An 18,791-nucleotide genomic window follows, 5' to 3' on the forward strand; every position below is an offset into this window, starting at 1 on the left:
TTGTCCTCTGGAGACCTGACCTGACAAGTGAACACTGAACTTTCCTCATTTTTGCATTCTTTTGGATGTGACTTACTGTCACTCTGTGTTACTATGTGGCCCAAATGCAGAGTTAAAGAGGGGCTGTAGAAATGTTCCGTGTACCTTGAACCTTGATGTGTCATGAAGATGAGACACTGTACTGGCATGCATTTAACTTATGCTGGAGAGTTTTTAGAGGGAACAATCACTGGTGAGCACATCCCAGCAACCATTGTGAAGTGTACAAAAAGTGGCCAGTTTTGCCTCTCCCTGTGATAATGACTGAATCTGACATTGCATTTTATTGGACAATGGATGTGCTCAGCTGAATGAAGCCTGAAGTGAAATAAAAATGGTGCTAAATTTGAATTTATTCATATTTGTTCATGTTAGGTGAGTTGAGTTGACTTTTTCCAGAACTAGAAGTGTAGTTCACAACTTCACATGTTTCTAAATATTATCTGCTGTTCTGTAAAATCATGAAATGTGTGATGCACCCTAGCAGATGTACTTGTGGTTCTTTTTACAGTACAGGTGCCAAAAAGTCAAACAGGGAATTTTTCGGAAAAGTTAGGTATTTACAATTGAAAGTATTCATTTCTTTTTCAGCAAGCCACATTGTGTGTCACACAATTTTTTCATATCATAATTGGTTTGCCATGGTCGTGCCCTAGGACCCTCTACTTTCATTTACCGTTTCCAACATATGTGGTGTTACTGCTAAGCCGGTAGCCTCATGGCTGAGTTAGATTCGCGGCAGTTCCGGGCCGGCTGCGCCCGCCTTCTGCGTCGCTCGCGGCAGCTGGGCGACGGCTGGCAGTGGCGTCAGGTTGGTGCCGACAGATTCCTCGTGCGAGAGACTGTGGTCCCGGCTCCACCGCCCGCCGACGATACCTGCGACATCGACTCCGACGATGGAGAGACCGACTCGGCGGCGGTGGCGGCGTGTCCGTCCGTCTGGCTGCTGGAGCACCACGTGGCGCTGAGCAGCTCGTACGGCGTGCCGCTGCTGCTGATGACCGGCCGCGACCTGTCCGGCCGGCCGCTGGAGGCAGAGCAGGTGTGGCGTCTGGCGCCCGCAGAGCACGCCGACCACCTCCGGCGCCACGGCTGGGCCACGCTGTCGCTGCTGGAGCATCCCGTGCTGCGCCGGCTGTTCCTGGCCGTACACCCCTGCCACACGGCCCGGCTGATGGCACAGGCAACTGCTGCGGACCGCTCGGAGGTGGTGATCGGCGGCGGCGGGGAGGTACCGAGCTGCGGCGGGGACGCTGTCGCCTTCTCTGACTCTCAGAGCAGGGTGAGTGATGTCAGTGTCTGTGCTGATCAAGGCGGCCCGAGGAATTCTGAAAGTTCCGACGCAGAGTCTCAGCCGTGTGGTACAGTCGAACTCGAGCGTAGCGTGGCCGTAGAGACCGCAGCTAGCGACGTCGGAACAGCAGTGGGACAGAGTGATCAGGACCGGACCAATGGATGTGAACTTGACGATACTGGTCTCTGCACTGAGCAGGAGGAGCGGGCATACCGCTACCTTATACTCTGGCTCAGTATGTTCGGGCCCATTTGCGGACTGACCTTACACGAGGCCTATGCTTTTTAGATTGTGATGTGCGTCAAGGGGTGTGTATTGTGATTGCCACCGTACGCCGTACGGTGCATTTGCTCATTGTGTTTGTATTTTATGTGTTATGTGCCGTTGCTCTGTGGTTCATATTCGTAGCCGATTACCTGAGTCAGTCATAGGTGCGGTTGTTGCATTTGTCTGTATCGCCGTCACATGCCTCCCTCTCAAAGCAATTACTTTGCAAATGCTACAAAGCTTTCTGTGTTAAGTTGGTGTAATTCGGATGAGTAAAAGTATCGCACTGTGGTAAATGTCAGTGTTAGCAATGCGAGTGTTCGCCTGTGATTTCTGGGCAAAGCTGCGCGTTATGATTCATCTATCCATTTCGATCCCGCGGGAAAATATATATTTTCATTTATCAAATTTTTCAGATATATTCTAAGAGTCGATAATCATAAGCATCTACAATGAGTGATGAGGAGCCAGACTACATGTCAGAAGACTTCCTGAAGTCATGGTAAGTGAACCTAGTGTCTCGCGGGCATATTCAGCTTGAAATAAGTTTTGAAATCGATATAAGTAAGAATTTTGCCGGCCAAACAATTATGCTATGATGAATCTTCGCGTAACGAACCCTGACTACACACCCTGATTTCACAAAGCGACACCTTATGACCTTGTTTTTCATCGTCCGACGTTCTCGTTTTGCTGTCTTCCCACATACTTCGATTGTGCTGTTTTATGTTCGTGCTCAGCGACGCGCGCGGACGCTACGTAGGCTCTGCAGCCCGCGGGTGCACGCCAAAGTTCCGCTCTCTCGTCGGCCAGTGAGCTCGCCGCGAGGTCGGTCCTGCGCGCTATAATACCTACTCTGTGAGCCAAGTCTGACTGTGTTTATGTCTGTGTGACACAGTGTCGGCGGCCAGGACGTGCGGCCGGGCCTGCAGTTCCGCCGGGAGGCCGAGCGGCAGCACCGGCTGGAGCGGCGCCGCCAGCTGGCCGACCAGCAGCGGCGCGAGCGCAACCGGCCCACCCACGTCCTAGAGGCGGAGCAGCGCGAGCGCGCCCTGGATAAGGTGAGACCCGCCGCCCACCGGGGGATCAGGTCAGATACTCCCGCCTACCCGAGGACCATCGACCGGGTCACACGCCCCTGCTTGTCCACCCGGGTTCAGGCCAGACCCCCTAGTCTCCCGGGAACTAGATCAGACACTCTATCAGCGAGACCTATCAGACACCAATTCGCTTACCAAATGTGGAATAAAACCGTTTGTAATACGCATTGAATCAGGCTTTGTTTTTCTTTTCAGCCAATCGACTCTAGCAACAAAGGCTTTGCAATGCTGCAAATGATGGGCTACAAACCTGGAATGGCAATCGGCAAACAAGGTAATGTTGACGACTCGACATGTCTATGTAATTGTAGCGTCGTTGAATTACTTATTGAACTTGGTATGACTTCACTGAAGTTTGATCGAATAATCGTTTTCCTGTTTGTAAACGCGAAGGAACAACGGTAGGGCTGATGGTGTTTCATGATGGTTTAAGTGTATCTAACTTGGTACTCAGCTGCTTACTAATTGACGCATATTTATTAGCGATGTGATTTACGTACCAGTTTCATTCTTAAGCAGCTATTATTCCGGATTGACCATTCAAGGACGGCAACGAGATAATAAGACGGGAAAAATTATACTTGTCCATGGACGTTGCATCCACAAGTCTCAGTCGTGTCGCAAAGAACCTAATAGCTTGCGTGTTCGTGTTGGTTCGAGCATGCATGCGCTCATGCTGCATTTATCCAGGCACCGCTGAGCACCTGACCTGCGACCCTGACCTGAGACTGATCCGGTGACCGTCCTGTGTCACCAGGTGACGGTCGGACCGAGCCGATCCGGCCGGAGCTGAATCAGGGCCGCGCGGGGCTCGGACGGCAGGCGGCGCTGCGCGCGCTGGAGGAGCGCAAACGGGAGCTGCGCGCCCGAGCCGCCGAGCGCCGCCAGCAGGCCACCTGCGCCGTGGAGTTCCGGCGGAGGATGCGCGACAAGATGAGCGACCGGCACCTCACGGCCGACCTCATGAAAAGTCAGCGGGTCTGTCAGGAACTGGACTCGAAAATGGTGGGTGATCGCCGATTTTGTCCATTATGCTAAACTTCGACGTGTGCTTGATTTTCTTCTTTTTTGCGTCGCTAGAGTATTCTATTTACCGTCTTGGTTATCAGTCTATTACCGACTTATTAGTTACCGTCTTATATATCTGTTCACTATCTGTAGCGATTAATTAAGTGCTTTATGTCAACTGAATATCGGGTCATTGGTTCATTGTAATATTGACGCCAGGAGATGTCCAGTATCATGGGTCGATATTTGACTCTGAGATGCCACCTCTCCGGCGGCAGGACATTGCGGCTCCGGCCGAGCCGTGGTTCTGGCCGCCGCCGCCGCCCTCCGAGGCTGACGGTGACGCAGAGGCTGACGCCGAGCAGCAACCGGAGGAGGACGCCGTCCCCTTCTCACCAGCCGATCAGCTGGAGCTCCTCACCGACTACCTCCGCCGAACGCACTTCTACTGCATCTGGTGCGGCTGTGCCTACGACGACGAACGCGACCTCAGGGAGAACTGTCCCGGCAACACCAGGGATGATCACTGAATCAGTGTGCTACTAGCAAATGAATCACGCCTATTTTTTTTTCTGACATTTGGATGCGTCGATACAGTTAGGAAGATGTCACGCTCGTATATGTACTCGAATGTGAAGTGCGCATACACACGCGCCGGGACGCGCGCTTACGCATTTGTATATATCATACGTGCGTTCCCATGCAAACGTGCTCTAGTGTCGCCACTTATCGATGTCCATGACTTTGTGCAAATACATCTCGATATTTGTGTGTGAGTGGAGTGTCCCAATGGATAACACGATTAGTGATATGAATAGGGCGTGCTAAACCGCAGCCCAAAGCTCTTATCTAAATGTAATCACAAACCACAATACAACAGGCGAGGCTGCGAGGGGACAAGACCATTAGACCAAAGTTTATATAGCCTTTCTTGTTGTTATTTTCCTCTCGTCCTCGGTTAGCGCCGTGGGTTTTCGGTCCTGTTCTTGTACGAGCGGTATCCAGCGGCCTAGGCGGACACCACGTGATCCTGCGTCGCAGCCCCTGGATTTCGTCGATGTTGCTCAGTGAGAGGAGACGGCCCCACAGACTCAGTGGCGCGGGCAGTGCAGTAGGACGTACCGTGGGATGTCCTTCCTCATTGGCACAGCTTCCAGGCCGGGACGGTTTAGGCCGTTGCAACCGGCGGACATTTCTCGGTTGGTCGGCGATCGATTCGGTGTCGGCATCGGGCAGTGTGCCTCTGCCTCAATGCCAGGCCGGCGGAGCAGATGGATGTCCACCGTGGTTCCTTGCCTTTTACCCACCCCCACAGGTGCTGGCAGCGAACTGTCACTTTATAGATGGGGCCGGGGGTGTGCCGTCGAAATTAGATAGACAGCACGATCGCATGGCCCTTGCTGCTCTGCGCTCGCTAGCGAATACTCAACTGCTGCGTTTTTCACGAACGTCATTTCGTCAACCTTGAGTGAAAGCCGCCGGTTGAATTTCCGGTAGAAATTTCGGTAGAACCGGTAGAAACTGCCTTGTTATGTGAATCTGTGCGGCGGAAGGGGTTTGGGCGCACGTTTTTGTACGATATTCTATTTTCATTCTACGTATTTAGTTGTTGGTAAGTGATATTTATCGATTTTCAGCCATTTTATGTTTTAAGGGTAACAAGGAATAGGAAACAGCAGTTAATGGTGCAGCCTTCTGCCTTGTTTCATGGCTTGGCAACAAGTAATAGATCATTACAAGTGCATCTAAATTTATATTTATTTATGAAGCTGTTGTGATATATTATAATTAACTTTCCCACTCTTTGCTTACCCTGCAACTTGATTTCAAGCTGCACACATCTGTTATGCGTCAATGCATAGACAATTTTTGCTAGAGGGCTGTGCAATTTGGACGAGACTTTGTTAGTGCGAAAGCGTCCCAGCTTATGCACGATGTGCAATTCCCATGTAGCAACGTAGGTTCCAATTTGGCACCCTGCTGGACTGCTGCGCTGGTGCATAATTGTCCAAGAAAATTATGTGCAGCATTGGGCGGGCATTGGGAATCAAGACATGTTAGGGTCGGCCACGCCACGGATGGGGGGCTTTAGAATGATGTTTGACTTCAAAAATGGCTGGCTACTTTCCAAGATCTTGAGTTGGGCTCAACAGACCCTCCCCAACCAGTGGCACTCAGTCTGAAAATAGCCCAGCTGGATGTGGATCAAGCTGTTGCTCTTTTGTTGTTTTTGGGTTAGGATCAGACTGGAATAAATACACGTTATGCCAAATATGTCGCATGTCCGGCGTAACTTCGCTTGCCCTGAACTCAGCGCATGGCGGCAGCCAAGTTTTTGGCGCAGGGCATAATTTTTTGCATAGGTAATTTTTTGGTGAATGACGGTCACCGCATTTAGTTGTCACGCTGGTCAATCTAGCAGCACATTCGCCCTTCAGGCGGCTCTGGAGAGGGTTTGGGACAAGACGTCCCCTGGAGTGCTTGAATTGGTGAGCCGCCCTGAGTTTACTCAGCGGAGGAGCAGCCGCCCAGGTGAGGTCTCCACCCTCGGGGCAGAGATGGGTATGAAAGACCTTATTGAATATCGCCGGGCGTCGTGAAGTGATATAGCAGTCAGGTTCCTACCCACTGCGGTATCGAGGGGAATGAGAGCGCGACGAAACAAGCGGCCGCCCTGCCCTCTGACGCCCGCATGCTGACCCGGATGGTTTATTGTGCGGCCTCGCGTCAATGGCGCGACAAATGGTCCGAGTCACTATTCAAGCCACTCCTCGGGAGCACACCGCCGCTCCCCATCCTCGGAGAGGACCAGGAGGACGCCGTGTCGGTGCACCAGATGAGGGCGGAGCCCGAACCACTGGGGCCGCTCACTCCAGTACCTGCAACGGATCGGCCGTCTCCCCTTTGAGGCGTGCCAGGAGTGTCCAGACAAGCGGTGCCCACTGCCCTGCGGCGCTCAGCACCGTGTGCAGAGAAGAGGCTGATGTGCCGGGGCACGTGCTTCTCCGCCGCCCGGCCCTTGCTGGCGCCCGCCAGCCTTGAACACACTGCTCCGCCGATTTTGCGGCCCCGGTATTTTCGGCAAGGGGCCTTGCTTCATGGGACGACGCTGCAGTGCGCTAAGCGTATTGTGGTATTGGGTTTCCGCGTAAATAAAAACTTATTCAGACGCTCAAACATAGGAGTGTCCAAGGCCCCGGGACGCTCTATCTGGTTGATATAGCCTCAGTCTCGGTCAGTAGATGTGCACATGTGCTTTATATAAAAGTGGCTTAATTTGGACGCAAATAAGCACCCAATTTTTGGCGCAAATCATGCAGAAATTACAGCGCAAAATCACTTGCGCCAAAATTCGGCGCATGAGGGTCTTACATGCGTCCGGCGTAGTGTATACATATGTAGATGTTTTCCAGTCTGGGGTTAGAGCACATAGCAACTTGGCTCTTGGGTCCAACGTTGGGTCAAGCATTGTAGGAGGAAGATGCTGCCAGTTTGGTTAAGGCGATGGGTTTGCAGTTTTATATGGTTGGTCAATAAGTCACTTAAAAATAAAAATTGCAGCACAAATGTAATTGCAACTTTGTTAGAGTAGTAAGAAATAGATAAGGTACCTAACGGGTGTCTACTAATTAATGAGAAAAAGTTTAAAGGCTTATATCTCGGGTATTTTGTAACTTAGATAATCGAAAATTCGCATGCTTATGCATCCTTCTATTGGTTATCAAATACCTTCAGCGCAGCGCACTGAGCACACCATGTTTGCCGCACGCGCCACCCGACCCCCGTGGTCGAACGTCACGGCACCTCCACGTCGAATGAGATCGATAATTCCCGCCTTCCCGTCTTCAGATGTCGGTCCAAAGCTACAGTCTTGTCCCCTGGATATATTTCTTTCTTGACAAAGCCTCACAAGTATTCAATCGGCCACAGCTGCGACACGCAGGGTGGATTGTCTTCTCGATCTTTCATGGGTACGCCGACCCCCTCCAACATTGCGATGGTTTTAATTGCATAATGGACGAAAACTAGGTCAAATCAGAGTGCATAGTTGCCATTTGGGTAGTATTCGTCTTTTTTACCTTGGTGCCCTAAAAGATAAGAAATCAACGCGTTTATTTGCCGTCCCCCGCACTATAGAACATCCTCCCAATGATAACTCATTTTGGACACATGACTGGCAGCACCTCCCCTTCCGGAGAGGCCGTTTAGCCGCATCAGTAAGCTGGAAACCGGTAAGGAGACGTGTCCACAGGTTGCAGTTGTATCCCCCCTCACTGGATCATACAAACTGGCAATATATGACATATCTGTTCCTGGGTAAGTCAAACAGCTCTCGTCACCCATTATCATATCAATGCGTTCTCACCAGTTGACAGCTTGTCCCTGATTAGCCGACGCAAACGCTGTTATTCTCTGCGTTGCTGCGCTTGAGTGACCTCAGGTGCCTGTATGCACCTCCGGTACTCAATTGCACATTTTCTACAGCAAAAATTACGACATAATAGTGGCAAATATAGTGGCGTCACACCAGCAGGCACATTGACACCCCTCACCTTGCCCTTCGCACCCCATCGAAGGGGACCTTGTTTCTGTAGCGAAACTCGCAGAGTTGCAGCCACTTCAAACCTTTTCCAGCATGCTGAACGTTTCCTCTTATCTCAAATATCATAAGCATGCTATTGGCACTTGGCTAAAAACCTTTAACTTGCACTTGGAGAGCCATAAGTGCCATTTCCGTTGTAGAAAGGTAATTTTTCTTAAAATTGGCGAAGTTTGCTTAGAACCGTTGTTTGCTTTACGTTCTCATGGCGACTGACCATGGTATTTAAAGTTTTCGTTTTGCGTGATTGACATTCGCAACAGACATGTCTTTCAGCATGTGAGATATGCAGATTATGTATTAACTTTAAAGGTTCGTATTTACTACCTGAACTTTTTCTCATTAATTAGTAGACACCCGTTATTTGTTTTGTGTCACATTTGGTCCCCCTCTGCACCAATTTTGGGTTGTACAGATAAGATGTAGACTGAAAGATATCATATCTTTGATGACTAACAGGTGTGTAGCTGTAGAGGACTAATCATTATAGCATGTACTGTGCATTAGAATGCTGCTAGATACTTTGTCAAAGCTGAACAGGTGAAAAACCTAGGGTATATCCTTACCTAGGAAAACCTCCTTACCTTGGGCCTGGGTACAACACCTAGCCTGACATCCAAGGCTTGGTGAGGTGTAAGTGAGGTCTACTTTATATGCTTGGTTTATAAGGCTGCATTTGCATGTCTAGTAATGCAGTTGATTTGTATGCACAAAATATTATTTCATGTTTTGCAACAGCGTTAATTATATTTTGTTATAACGTGTGGTGGTGATCCTATCATTGAACATTTATCATTTTATACACCAATCGATTCCCTGCAGTATTGTAGCTTTCTGCCATTGATGTGACATGCCACCGTTTGGCAGGACTGACATCATGTGGGGCGGATCGGAGAACCAGTCCCAGAAGACGCTGGGGATGACCTCGGCCATCAGCCTGGCACCGGCCAAGCCAGCTGACCTGGAGAAGTCCCGAGAGCTAGAGAGCTTTCTGCGGGACCAGGACCAGTTCGAGGCTGACGTCGAGCTACACCAGAGGTGTGTTCATGGGCGCCACACCGCAGCACCGATGCGTACTGCTGATGGCGAGAGCTGGCACAGAGATGATGGTGCACAGTTCGGTAGTGTGTTGTGACCCGTGCAAGAGAACGCCCACTACTGCAGGGTTCGTTACTGATTATGAATTCTGTACTAGCTCTGCGTGTGCAGTTGAATGAAGTAACATTCTGTTTCAGGCTCGAGGTTCTTAGTAAGCTCAACACACTAGTAAAAATGTGGATTAGAGATGTGAGTATAGCCAAGAACATGCCAGAAAGCGTCGCATACACCGTCGGAGGCAAGATCTACACATTCGGCTCCTACAGGTATGGTGATTAGTTCGATTGTCCCAATTGGGATATCAATTACTGAATCTGTTTGATTTTCTTATCCGATGTGACCATTTTTGCGTTAATTTCTTCTGTCATTCATTTACAACCACATGAACTGTTTACTTGAGCGTTTGATGAGAACTGGTTCTTCAGGTCTAATGACATTTGCTGAATGCCCAGTCATTATGTATATGATATAATAGCTGTACCCCAAAGATCGCCGGCTGTGCCGCTCGTTGTTGCTGACTGCGCTGCCCCTGCCGCAGACTGGGCGTCCATAACCGCGGCGCCGATATCGACACGCTGTGCGTGGCGCCGCGGCACGTGGAGCGGTCCGACTACTTCTCCAGCTTCCTGGAGCTGCTGCGGAACACGCCGGGCGTCACCGACCTCAGGGTGGGTGCTGGGTGGTGGGCAGGGCGCCATCGTCAGGCGGAGAACGCTGTGTTTGTTCAGCTTCCCGCACGCCGATTTACCACCATGCTGTCTGTTTTGTATCGCCGTTTTCCCATTTAAAAACCTGACCATGTCAAGTTTGGCTAGATGCTGTTGGAAGCTTCTTCTTTGCAGCTTATTTAGAATTATAATACTTGTAATATAAAACACTTTTTAAATAAGTGCATGAAGCAGTTTACCGTTTTCATCACCTACCAGACATAATAAATTGTTATTCATTACGATATCAGCTACCCAATCCTTGACCTCAAGACAGCACCGGTTTTGCTGTGGGTGCTTATCTGATGTGGTCCTTGATGTTTACTGCCATTGCTGTTGCAAAGCTGTCATTGAGAGTTTCTTCTGCCCATAGGCAGTGGAGGACGCCTTTGTACCCGTCATCAAGATGGAGTTTGACGGCATCGAGATCGATATGCTGTTCGCTCGCCTGGCGCTGAAAGAGATCCCCGATGACATGGTAGGTACTCCCGTCGTTTTATCGGCTTGCATCATGTCTTATGTCTTTCTGCGGCGGATATGAACACTCGCATGCTTAGCAAGGTCCAGTGCCCTCACTGTTAAGTCGCTCCTATCCCACTTGCTGATATAAATTCCCTCCTTTTCCCCCAGGACCTTCGCGACGACCACCTGCTGAAGAACCTGGACCAGAAGTGTGTGCGCAGTCTGAACGGTTGTCGCGTGACGGACGAGATTCTGAGGCTGGTACCCAACGTGGAGACGTTCCGACTGGCTCTGCGCGCCGTCAAACTCTGGGCAAAACGTAAGATGGGATGGTGGTAGGCTACTTGATACCTAGGCCCTGTTCATGAACCCCGGCGGTCGCTGCGGCCGCTGCGGTCGCTGCGGTCAGCCGGGTTGTTGCGTCACGAAAAGGGGCGGGGCTCATGTAGTATGACGAATGTATGACGTCACCTTGCTGCGGCCGCTGCGATCTCTGCGGCCGCAATCCAGCGACCGCCGAGCCGCAAGAAAACTAATTGCACTGAACTTGGCGCACTGAAGTCAAATAGGCGCAAGCCGTGTTGTCATGGAGACGATTTTGTTAACAAATTATCTAGCGGTGTGCTTCAGTTGTAAATAATTGTCGGAAACTATTTCGGCAGCAGACGCTGTTCATGGAACGCTGCTGCGGCCGAGTGAGTGATGACGTTTCAAAAATGGGCGGGGCTTAGAACCTGCGGCCGGCCGCAGCGGCCGCAGACTTCATGAACAGGGCCCTGGTGTTATGAGGTTATCGGTGGAGCCAACAAATAACTAAATGCACTTACTTTTATTGACGTTTCGGTTCCAAACAACCTTCGTCAGAATAGAATTACAAGTTAAAATATAAATATACGTCTCAAATGCACATATTTCAAACACACTGAGAACAGCAGAGATAAATTCAAACTGCGTCAACACTGGCTACGTTTAAAGTCTTCGTGGAACGTGACACTTATAGTTTTTGTTCATCCTACTTGTAGTGCTATTTTTGCAGTATATTTTGATAGCGTAAAGAAACCAGCTCTCGTGTTTGTTGTCTCTTCAAGACGGATGAACGCTGCTTCAACCGCTCTTCTTAGTTGTCTGCTAGCGCATTCCCGCAAAACTGAAGCCCCATCCCACCTTGGTAAATGGTCAGACTCTTCCATGTGTAGAACCATGGCGTTACTCAATCGATGGTCCCGTGTATCTCTTTTGTGCTCTGTCAGGCGAGTTTTGAGCCCCCTTCCCGTCTCCCCTATGTATTTCTTATGACACCCCCCACATGGTATTTGGTAAACTACGCTGATCTTTTCTACGTTGCCGGTCGTTGGTTTACTTCTGATAATTTCGCCGCTCTTCTTTCCTGTGGTTATTACGACTCGTATAAATATCCAACGTGTCTCTCGTCGTGTTTCCGCAGCTTTGTCCTTTTGAATCGTTGTGTAGACATTCTGAAGGCGTTCTGACTTTTTGTTTATATAAGTCTGAGAGTAAGCAAGACTGACAGCATGATTGCCGGCAGGGCGCGGCATCTACAGTAACGTGCTGGGCTACCTGGGCGGCGTGTCGTGGGCCATGCTGGTGGCGCGGACGTGCCAGCTGTACCCGAACGCGGCGCCCTCCACCATCGTCAACAAGTTCTTCCTCGTGTTCAGCCAGTGGGAGTGGCCGCAGCCGGTACTGCTGCGGCAGCCAGACAACGTCAACCTCGGCTTCCCCGTGTGGGACCCGCGGGTCAGTGGTATTTACTATTTGGTGTATTTGCGTGATATGCACGATGTACATTGTACACCTTTGGTGTAAATTCTCATTTTTAGGAGACAGGCTGGTTGTCTGCATTAGCTTGAAAAATATGCGGTGGGAAATATTATGTGGACTTGGCTTCGACGATTGGTATTGTTGCTAACTGCGCTCATTGTGCATACCGTTCGCAATAATTGTATTTGAATAGGAGCCAGGACTTGGTCTTCCTTCACAGTTCGTAAATATGGTAAAGTTTGAGATATTTCCCGGAGCTGATCGGACCAGTATTGAGGCTTCGCCATCGCCCTGCGGACGGACGAGTTGGCGATGTCTGACCTCTCTGTGGTGGCGCAGTGTTCGCTGCTGGGGCTGTCAGTCGGCCGCAATGACGAAGTCTGGGCAGGACCTGGCCAGAGGCGGCCGTAGTTGACGATGTCTGACGGCGGATCCGTGGTTTTCAGGTGAACGTGTCTGACCGGTTCCACCTGATGCCCATCATCACACCAGCGTACCCGCAGCAAAACTCCACCTTCAACGTCTCGAACAGCACACGCACTGTCATGACGGAGGAGTTCAAGACGGGCCTGGCGGTCACCAACCAGATCCTGGACAGCTCGTCGCCCTGGGAGCTGCTCTTTCAGCCGCACTCGTTCTTCGCCAAGTACAGGTAGGCTGGACAGTGGACACAGTGCTCCGTTTTGATCGTAACACAGCTAGTTGCCAGCTTGCTTCTAAGTGGATTAGTTGTAGATGCTCCCACGTTTTTCCATAACGTGTCAAACGCAAGCCATAGTTACTTTGAAAGAAAAGATTCAGCCAGCACAATTAAAGTCGAGTGCAATATTTTAGCCGTGACATTTGCGAAAAAGAAGAAAAGTGTTTTTCAGGATGTTTGCACTTGTGTAGCTATTTTGCTTGATAGGTTACGTTCCCAGTAGACTGCGATCATAATTTCCACATGATGCTGGCTGCTGGTGAACCAAATTGACTTGTTCATTAGCCTTGTTTTCAAAGACACTAAACGGGTGATTTTGTCCTCTCCAGGCACTATCTGATGATCGTCGTGTCTGCGGACACGGAGGATGACCTGCTCGAGTTCCGCGGCCTGGTCGAGTCCAAGATCCGCCACCTGGTCACGTCGCTGGACCGCAACCAGAACATCAGCCTGGTGCACGTGAACCCGGAGACGCTGCCGCCGCCGCCCGACTCGGCACCGTACGTTAACGTATAGCGTCGCTCAGCGCCCATACTGGGTCCACCTGGCTTGTCTACACTCATGGGTTTTGAAGCCGCCCCGGGTCCAGGACCCCCGGGCCGTCCCGCACTCCCCGGTTACAGTGGCAGGGTGTCAGCTGAGCGCGGGCGAACGTTTGGGCCAACTCTCCTATGAGGCAGGGTTGTGCTTGACTCATGAGTCGAGTCAGAAATTTGACTCAACTCTGACTCAAATGAGTCAGATTTGAGTCGAGTCGGATAAAATGTTGAGCTGTTGAGTTGAGTCAGAGTTGAGTCGGACAAAAATATTAAGGCGTTGATTTGAGTCAGAGTTGAGTCAGTAAAATAACTTTTAACATTGAGTTGAGTCAGAGATTTAGGAACATGAGGCAGCTGACTCAACTGCCTAGAAACTATTTATAAAGCTTTTCATTCCCCTCCCCTTCCCGCTTAACAACTTAGCCCTGGCCCTGCTGCTGGATTTTTTCACCCCCCCCCCCCCCCCTCCGCTCAACTACTTTTTTATATGAGTCAATTTTGAGTCAACTCACTTGACTCAACAAAAAATTTGAGTCAAGTTTGAGTCAGTTAATATTTTCATTGAGCCGCTTGAGTCATGATTCGAGTCAAGGGAAAAAATCAGCTCCCTGTTTGAGTCAGAGTTGAGTCAGGGCTTTCTGAAGTTGAATGATGAGTCGAGTCGGCAAATTTTTTTGAGTCGAGCACAACCCTGCTATGAGGTGTATTATTCAGAATGCTTGGTGTACGGCACGTCGACTGCTGCACATTCCGCCTATCAATATTGTAAGACGTCGATGTTGTGGTGGTTTGTTACGCCTGATTGCTGACTGCTGTTCTGTATGTCCGTTTTCCAGAGGAGCACACAGCTGCGTCTGGGCTCTGGGCCTGGTGTTCAACAAGTCCGAGCACCTCAACGTCGATCTGACGCTCGAGATTCAGAACTTCACTGAGCACGGTGGGTTACTGGCTCGGCATCACGCCGCGGGTCATCAGTTAAAACTGATTTAACGCATGATTAACGTCATGCGCTCGCTTAACTATTGCGGTCTTCGAAAGCTAAGAAATAAGCGAGACATGTTAAAGTGGGTGACGCAGTTGAGTGAGAACTGATACTGCTTTTATCGTTAATGTTCCCGACTAAGCCGAGTGTGACCACATGTCTCTGCCGCCGTCCAGTGCACAAGCAGGCTTACTCGACGGCCAAACAGCAGATGAAGGAGGGCAACAAGCTGGACGTCAAGTACGTGAAGCGGAGACAGCTGGTGCAGTACCTGCCGGCGGCCACGCTGCAGCTCATGCGGAAGGTAGGTGGCGCCCGGTGACGGCGCCCTCCGGCCTACACCGCCCGGCTCCCCGTCAGTGAAATAATGTCTTTGTCTTCATAGCTTGGGGTCATCCATGGAAATCATTGATCTATCAGCTGAGATAGGTACTGGGTAGGGCATGATGGGACAATGGGACATATGCTCAAATACTAAATCATGGCGTGGATTTCTCCCAAACTCACATAAGTCGAGCTGTAAGTCAGGGGTGGAGGTGCATGACGTTTTTCAGCACAGATCTTTATCGATTCATGTAAATCTGTTGAAAGCTTTCACCATCTGACAAGCTTATTTATGATTGCACTCTGCTATTTTGAATTCATCATTCAAACATGCACTTGCATGGATTGCTGTGTGAATTGTAACGGCATGTTTGTTGGTGGGACCCGCTTTATTTTCGAAAAAAAAAATTTACATGTGTTTGTGGTGAAATACTGTTTGTAAATATCAGTCACGCTGCTTGCATGCTTGTCTGATTCTGGTGAATTGTTGAGAATGCTACGGTCACTTGGGCTATGGGAACGATAGCATTACCCAATTACGCTTCCGGATTCGGTATACTTTTCTTTCTTTGTCCCTTGTTTTTGAAACCCTTACATCTATTGTGTGAACGTGGTAATTGCGGTTTGGCGGTATCCCTGTGCACTGTCCCGGTGAGGGCACTGGGTCCGGTCTTTTGTCGCTCGCCGGGAGTCCGTCCCACTGCCCGCATGCCCCGCTGCCTGCTCGCTCGTGCACCTCCCCTCGCCGCGGCGGCGCGGCGGGCGGCCGGCCGTCCTCCGTCCGCCCGCCGTGCCGTGCGGTGGCGGCGCCATCTGACCAGGTGCGCCCGCCGGCCTGCTGGCCGCCGCAGGCCATCCGCTGCAGCGCCGTCCGCCTGCAGTCGCGCTCCGACACGGCTCTGGTGCGGCCTGGGGAGACGGCCGAACACAGACTGCGACGCCAGGTCGGTCCGCGGCCGCCCTCCCGGTGGCCGGGCGCTGCAAATACCTCTGCCACCATCGGGGAGGTGTTTTTGCATCACTGCTGAACAAACATCCCATCACGGCGAACTGGGCTCCTTTGTTCAAGCACCCCTCCGCCTATTCAGCTAATCCTAGCCTTTCACGCGCGATCATCAGCGATCGCGAAAATCAGCCACTGAATGATTCACTGCACTAATCAAATCGCTGTTATTGTATAATGTGTAATCGTCAGCTTGCTCCTAGCATGGCATGTGTTTTATGGAATGGTTATGTGGTTGGCACTGGGCACTGGGTCTGCACTGCATGCCATCCTGGTGGGTCTGTCTTACACATTTGTCCTGCCGGCTGGAGCCCCTTCTGACACGACTGTCCCCCTCCCCCCCCCCCCCCTCTGGCAGAGTCTCTCGGCGGCGGCGCTCCCGTCTGCGGGCTCGAACGGCGCCTCGCCCACGCCGGCGGGCCAGCGCACCAAGCGACCCTCCGAGTCGGGCACGGCTGGCGGCACGCCGGACTCACTGGCGAAAAAGTCGCGCACCACGGACTCTGTGAGTGGCGCTGTGGGCACACCCACGCGCTAGGGGCGGGGTGTGCAATGCACTCTGTGCGTTCTGACTCGTGCGCAGTTGCTTTGTGAGGTTGATATGCTTCATTCCACAGTCAAATATCGACTAAATGGCCCAAGTTTGAAAAGAACACCATCGTACGCCTGTATCGCGTATAATACTTTTTTCAAATAATTTGTGATAGGGAAGCTACTGGATTTCGAGAGAAAAGGTTTTACGATTTTTTTTATTTAGATCCGTCTTAGTTTGTGGTTTTAGTTTAAGTGCAAATATTTGCTTAATTATAGTTTGTGCTTCGTCTATTTTTTTATTGAAAAATTGTTTTCAGTAAGGTGGCTCACCCTTATCTGGTAAGTAATGATAGTAATGGGTGCTCGATAACTATCATTTACCGATATAAAGTCTAAAGTCTTCAAGTAATTTCCTGTTACCGCATTGCGCCACAGTTTTTTCAGTGGTTTGCTGATTCACGTCAAGATGGCACGCTTTGTCTTACCACGCCGTTGTGACCCATTTTCCGTCTTTGTTTTGGATAACTTGTTTTAAAAGCACTTCTTTGTAGTTACATTGATAAGGGCCTGACGCTGACACATTTGTTTTATGCTCGCGTAAACGGCAGAGGGTCCGATTGTCGGATATTTTCTGTCATGCATCGGTTAGGAATTTGATTACCCAAAGATCGCTTATCGGTGCGGGACTCGATTGTTCGATGATTGTACATCAGTGAGGGAGTTAGTGACCTCCGGTGATACGTCTGTCTTTTACGGCGATGTCCCGAGTTCTGACCCTCCGGTGTTTGTATGTATCGGGACGTTACGAGGCGTTGCCTTTGGCCGCCGTGTCGACTGACTGACGATGCCGACATCTGCTGCACGCAGGCAGCGGATGTGGCCGGGCTCGCGAACGAGGATTCCAACTCGAGTCTGACGACGGTGCAGACGGCGCCTGCCCCGGCCGCGCCCGGCTCGGCCACTGTCGACTCGCAGCTCATTAAACAGGTCAGACCTCAATTATTAGATAGTCAGACGAGGAGTCATTCAAATTCGTGCGTGTCACTTTTTATTTCAGACATTTACGCCTGATGCACGAACGCTCACGATGTGATCTCATTCAGAGAATCAGCATTGCTTTATGTATGCACCAGACAATTTGTCGTGGCCGCTGTGTGTTTGGCGCTGACGTCTGACGTACTGACGCTTGCTCCGTGCTTTACCGTGCTGACGCCCGCCCCGCACCGTGCCACCAGGTGTCGTCCCGGCCGCCGGTGCCGCTGCAGGTCTCTGCTGACGGCGAGCGGTGACGCAGCCGGAGCGCCGCAGCCCGCTCCGCCGGCCCGCCCGATGGTGCTGGAGGCAGGAGCGCGAGCGTTGGAGACCAGCCGAGCCGCGCGGCCCGCCTCCCGTGCCGACCAGTGACGTATGTGTACCAGTGAGGTGTGGTGTGAGTGTGTGTGAGCGAGAGTCTGATTCCTGTCCTTTGTCTGATTTTTAACGCATCATCCAACATTCCTTATCGAGAAGTTATTAGAAAAACAAAAAACCCATAAAAACAAGAAAAGAAAAAACGATGGTTCGTTCACATATTACGTACCTGACTTCCTGTCTGTTCTGTACAAATGCGAGTCTTTGTGTGAGAATGCAGTGTGTTTACATGTGGGGGTGCTTGGCAGTGCTCTGTTTCTATCGTACGCAAGTCGATATTTATGTGGAAAGGGTGTACATTTGTAAATAGCCATTCGCAGACCAATCGTTTCGTTTTCGCCTCATACTTGGGATCACCTATCGGCCGCAGACCGTATCAAACAATAGACGCCAATAAAGTTATCTGGAAGACCGAGCGTTTGAGAGATGTGTTTGCCGTCTGTTTCTGCTGTCGACTAAGGGCAGTTTGGTGCTGTGGAGATGATATAACGATCAATACGAAACGTAAAACTGATGCGACGAACACAGTCGTTATCGTATGCGGAGAACGGGACTGGTGTAGTGTTGATGGGAAGTGGGATGGTCGGCGGTCGGATGTGGGGATCCGGCCAGCCGGGGTAGGGCGCAATGGCACCGTGCACGACAACATCAGCTGTGCTGCCACCAGCTTAATGGGTACATGAGCCGCCTCCTGGATCACGTCTCACGGCAGATGCTGCCGTGCTTGTGCTTTTTATGTCATAAGCAACGAATTAACGACTACTCAACTTAGCTATTATCTACAAAACTTTGAAAGCCGAGACAACGCACGACATTTCAAGCGGAAGCGTCCGAGGACACTGTGACCCTCGCAGTGGTATGCATGCTTGACACGCATTGATTTGACACGCGGCGGGACGGGGCGTCGCAGCTCCTATCAGGTGGTCTGAGCCGGGGACAAGG

The 18,791-nt window shown here is 50.8% G+C and overlaps 3 protein-coding genes across 5 annotated transcripts; all 3 read left to right on the forward strand.

The window, feature by feature from the left end:
• The first annotated feature begins 399 nt into the window (after window positions 1-399).
• Window positions 400-1,891, forward strand: LOC122388788 (ubiquitin-like-conjugating enzyme ATG10). Its single transcript, XM_043380174.1, has 2 exons — window positions 400-414; window positions 631-1,891. The coding sequence occupies exon 2, from the start codon at window positions 758-760 to the stop codon at window positions 1,619-1,621; it is 864 nt and encodes a 287-aa protein (XP_043236109.1). The 5' UTR covers window positions 400-414; window positions 631-757; the 3' UTR covers window positions 1,622-1,891.
• Window positions 1,892-1,938: 47 nt separating this feature from the next.
• On the forward strand, window positions 1,939-4,482 carry LOC122388789 (G patch domain-containing protein 11-like). Its single transcript, XM_043380175.1, has 5 exons — window positions 1,939-2,102; window positions 2,499-2,661; window positions 2,896-2,974; window positions 3,458-3,705; window positions 3,987-4,482. Exons 1-5 carry the CDS (start codon window positions 2,053-2,055, stop codon window positions 4,236-4,238), a joined length of 792 nt encoding a protein of 263 aa, XP_043236110.1. The 5' UTR covers window positions 1,939-2,052; the 3' UTR covers window positions 4,239-4,482.
• Window positions 4,483-5,214: 732 nt separating this feature from the next.
• On the forward strand, window positions 5,215-18,260 carry LOC122388792 (poly(A) polymerase type 3-like). 3 transcript variants are annotated; one of them, XM_043380187.1, is made up of 15 exons: window positions 5,215-5,320; window positions 9,176-9,346; window positions 9,544-9,672; window positions 9,945-10,074; window positions 10,487-10,591; window positions 10,744-10,894; window positions 12,122-12,333; window positions 12,804-13,009; window positions 13,387-13,557; window positions 14,433-14,533; window positions 14,755-14,882; window positions 15,744-15,846; window positions 16,264-16,410; window positions 17,307-17,426; window positions 17,675-18,260. In XM_043380187.1, exons 2-14 carry the CDS (start codon window positions 9,186-9,188, stop codon window positions 17,420-17,422), a joined length of 1,860 nt encoding a protein of 619 aa, XP_043236122.1. In that variant the 5' UTR covers window positions 5,215-5,320; window positions 9,176-9,185; the 3' UTR covers window positions 17,423-17,426; window positions 17,675-18,260. The 3 variants fall into 3 exon arrangements, with proteins under 3 accessions (XP_043236122.1, XP_043236121.1, XP_043236123.1); XM_043380186.1 differs by having other exon boundaries at window positions 15,754-15,846; XM_043380188.1 differs by lacking the exon at window positions 15,744-15,846.
• Window positions 18,261-18,791: the final 531 nt, after the last annotated feature.

The sequence above is a fragment of the Amphibalanus amphitrite genome, unplaced genomic scaffold (genome assembly GCF_019059575.1).
Source record: "Amphibalanus amphitrite isolate SeventyFive unplaced genomic scaffold, NRLGWU_Aamphi_draft 000335F_arrow, whole genome shotgun sequence".
Lineage (NCBI taxonomy): Eukaryota > Metazoa > Arthropoda > Thecostraca > Balanomorpha > Balanidae > Amphibalanus > Amphibalanus amphitrite.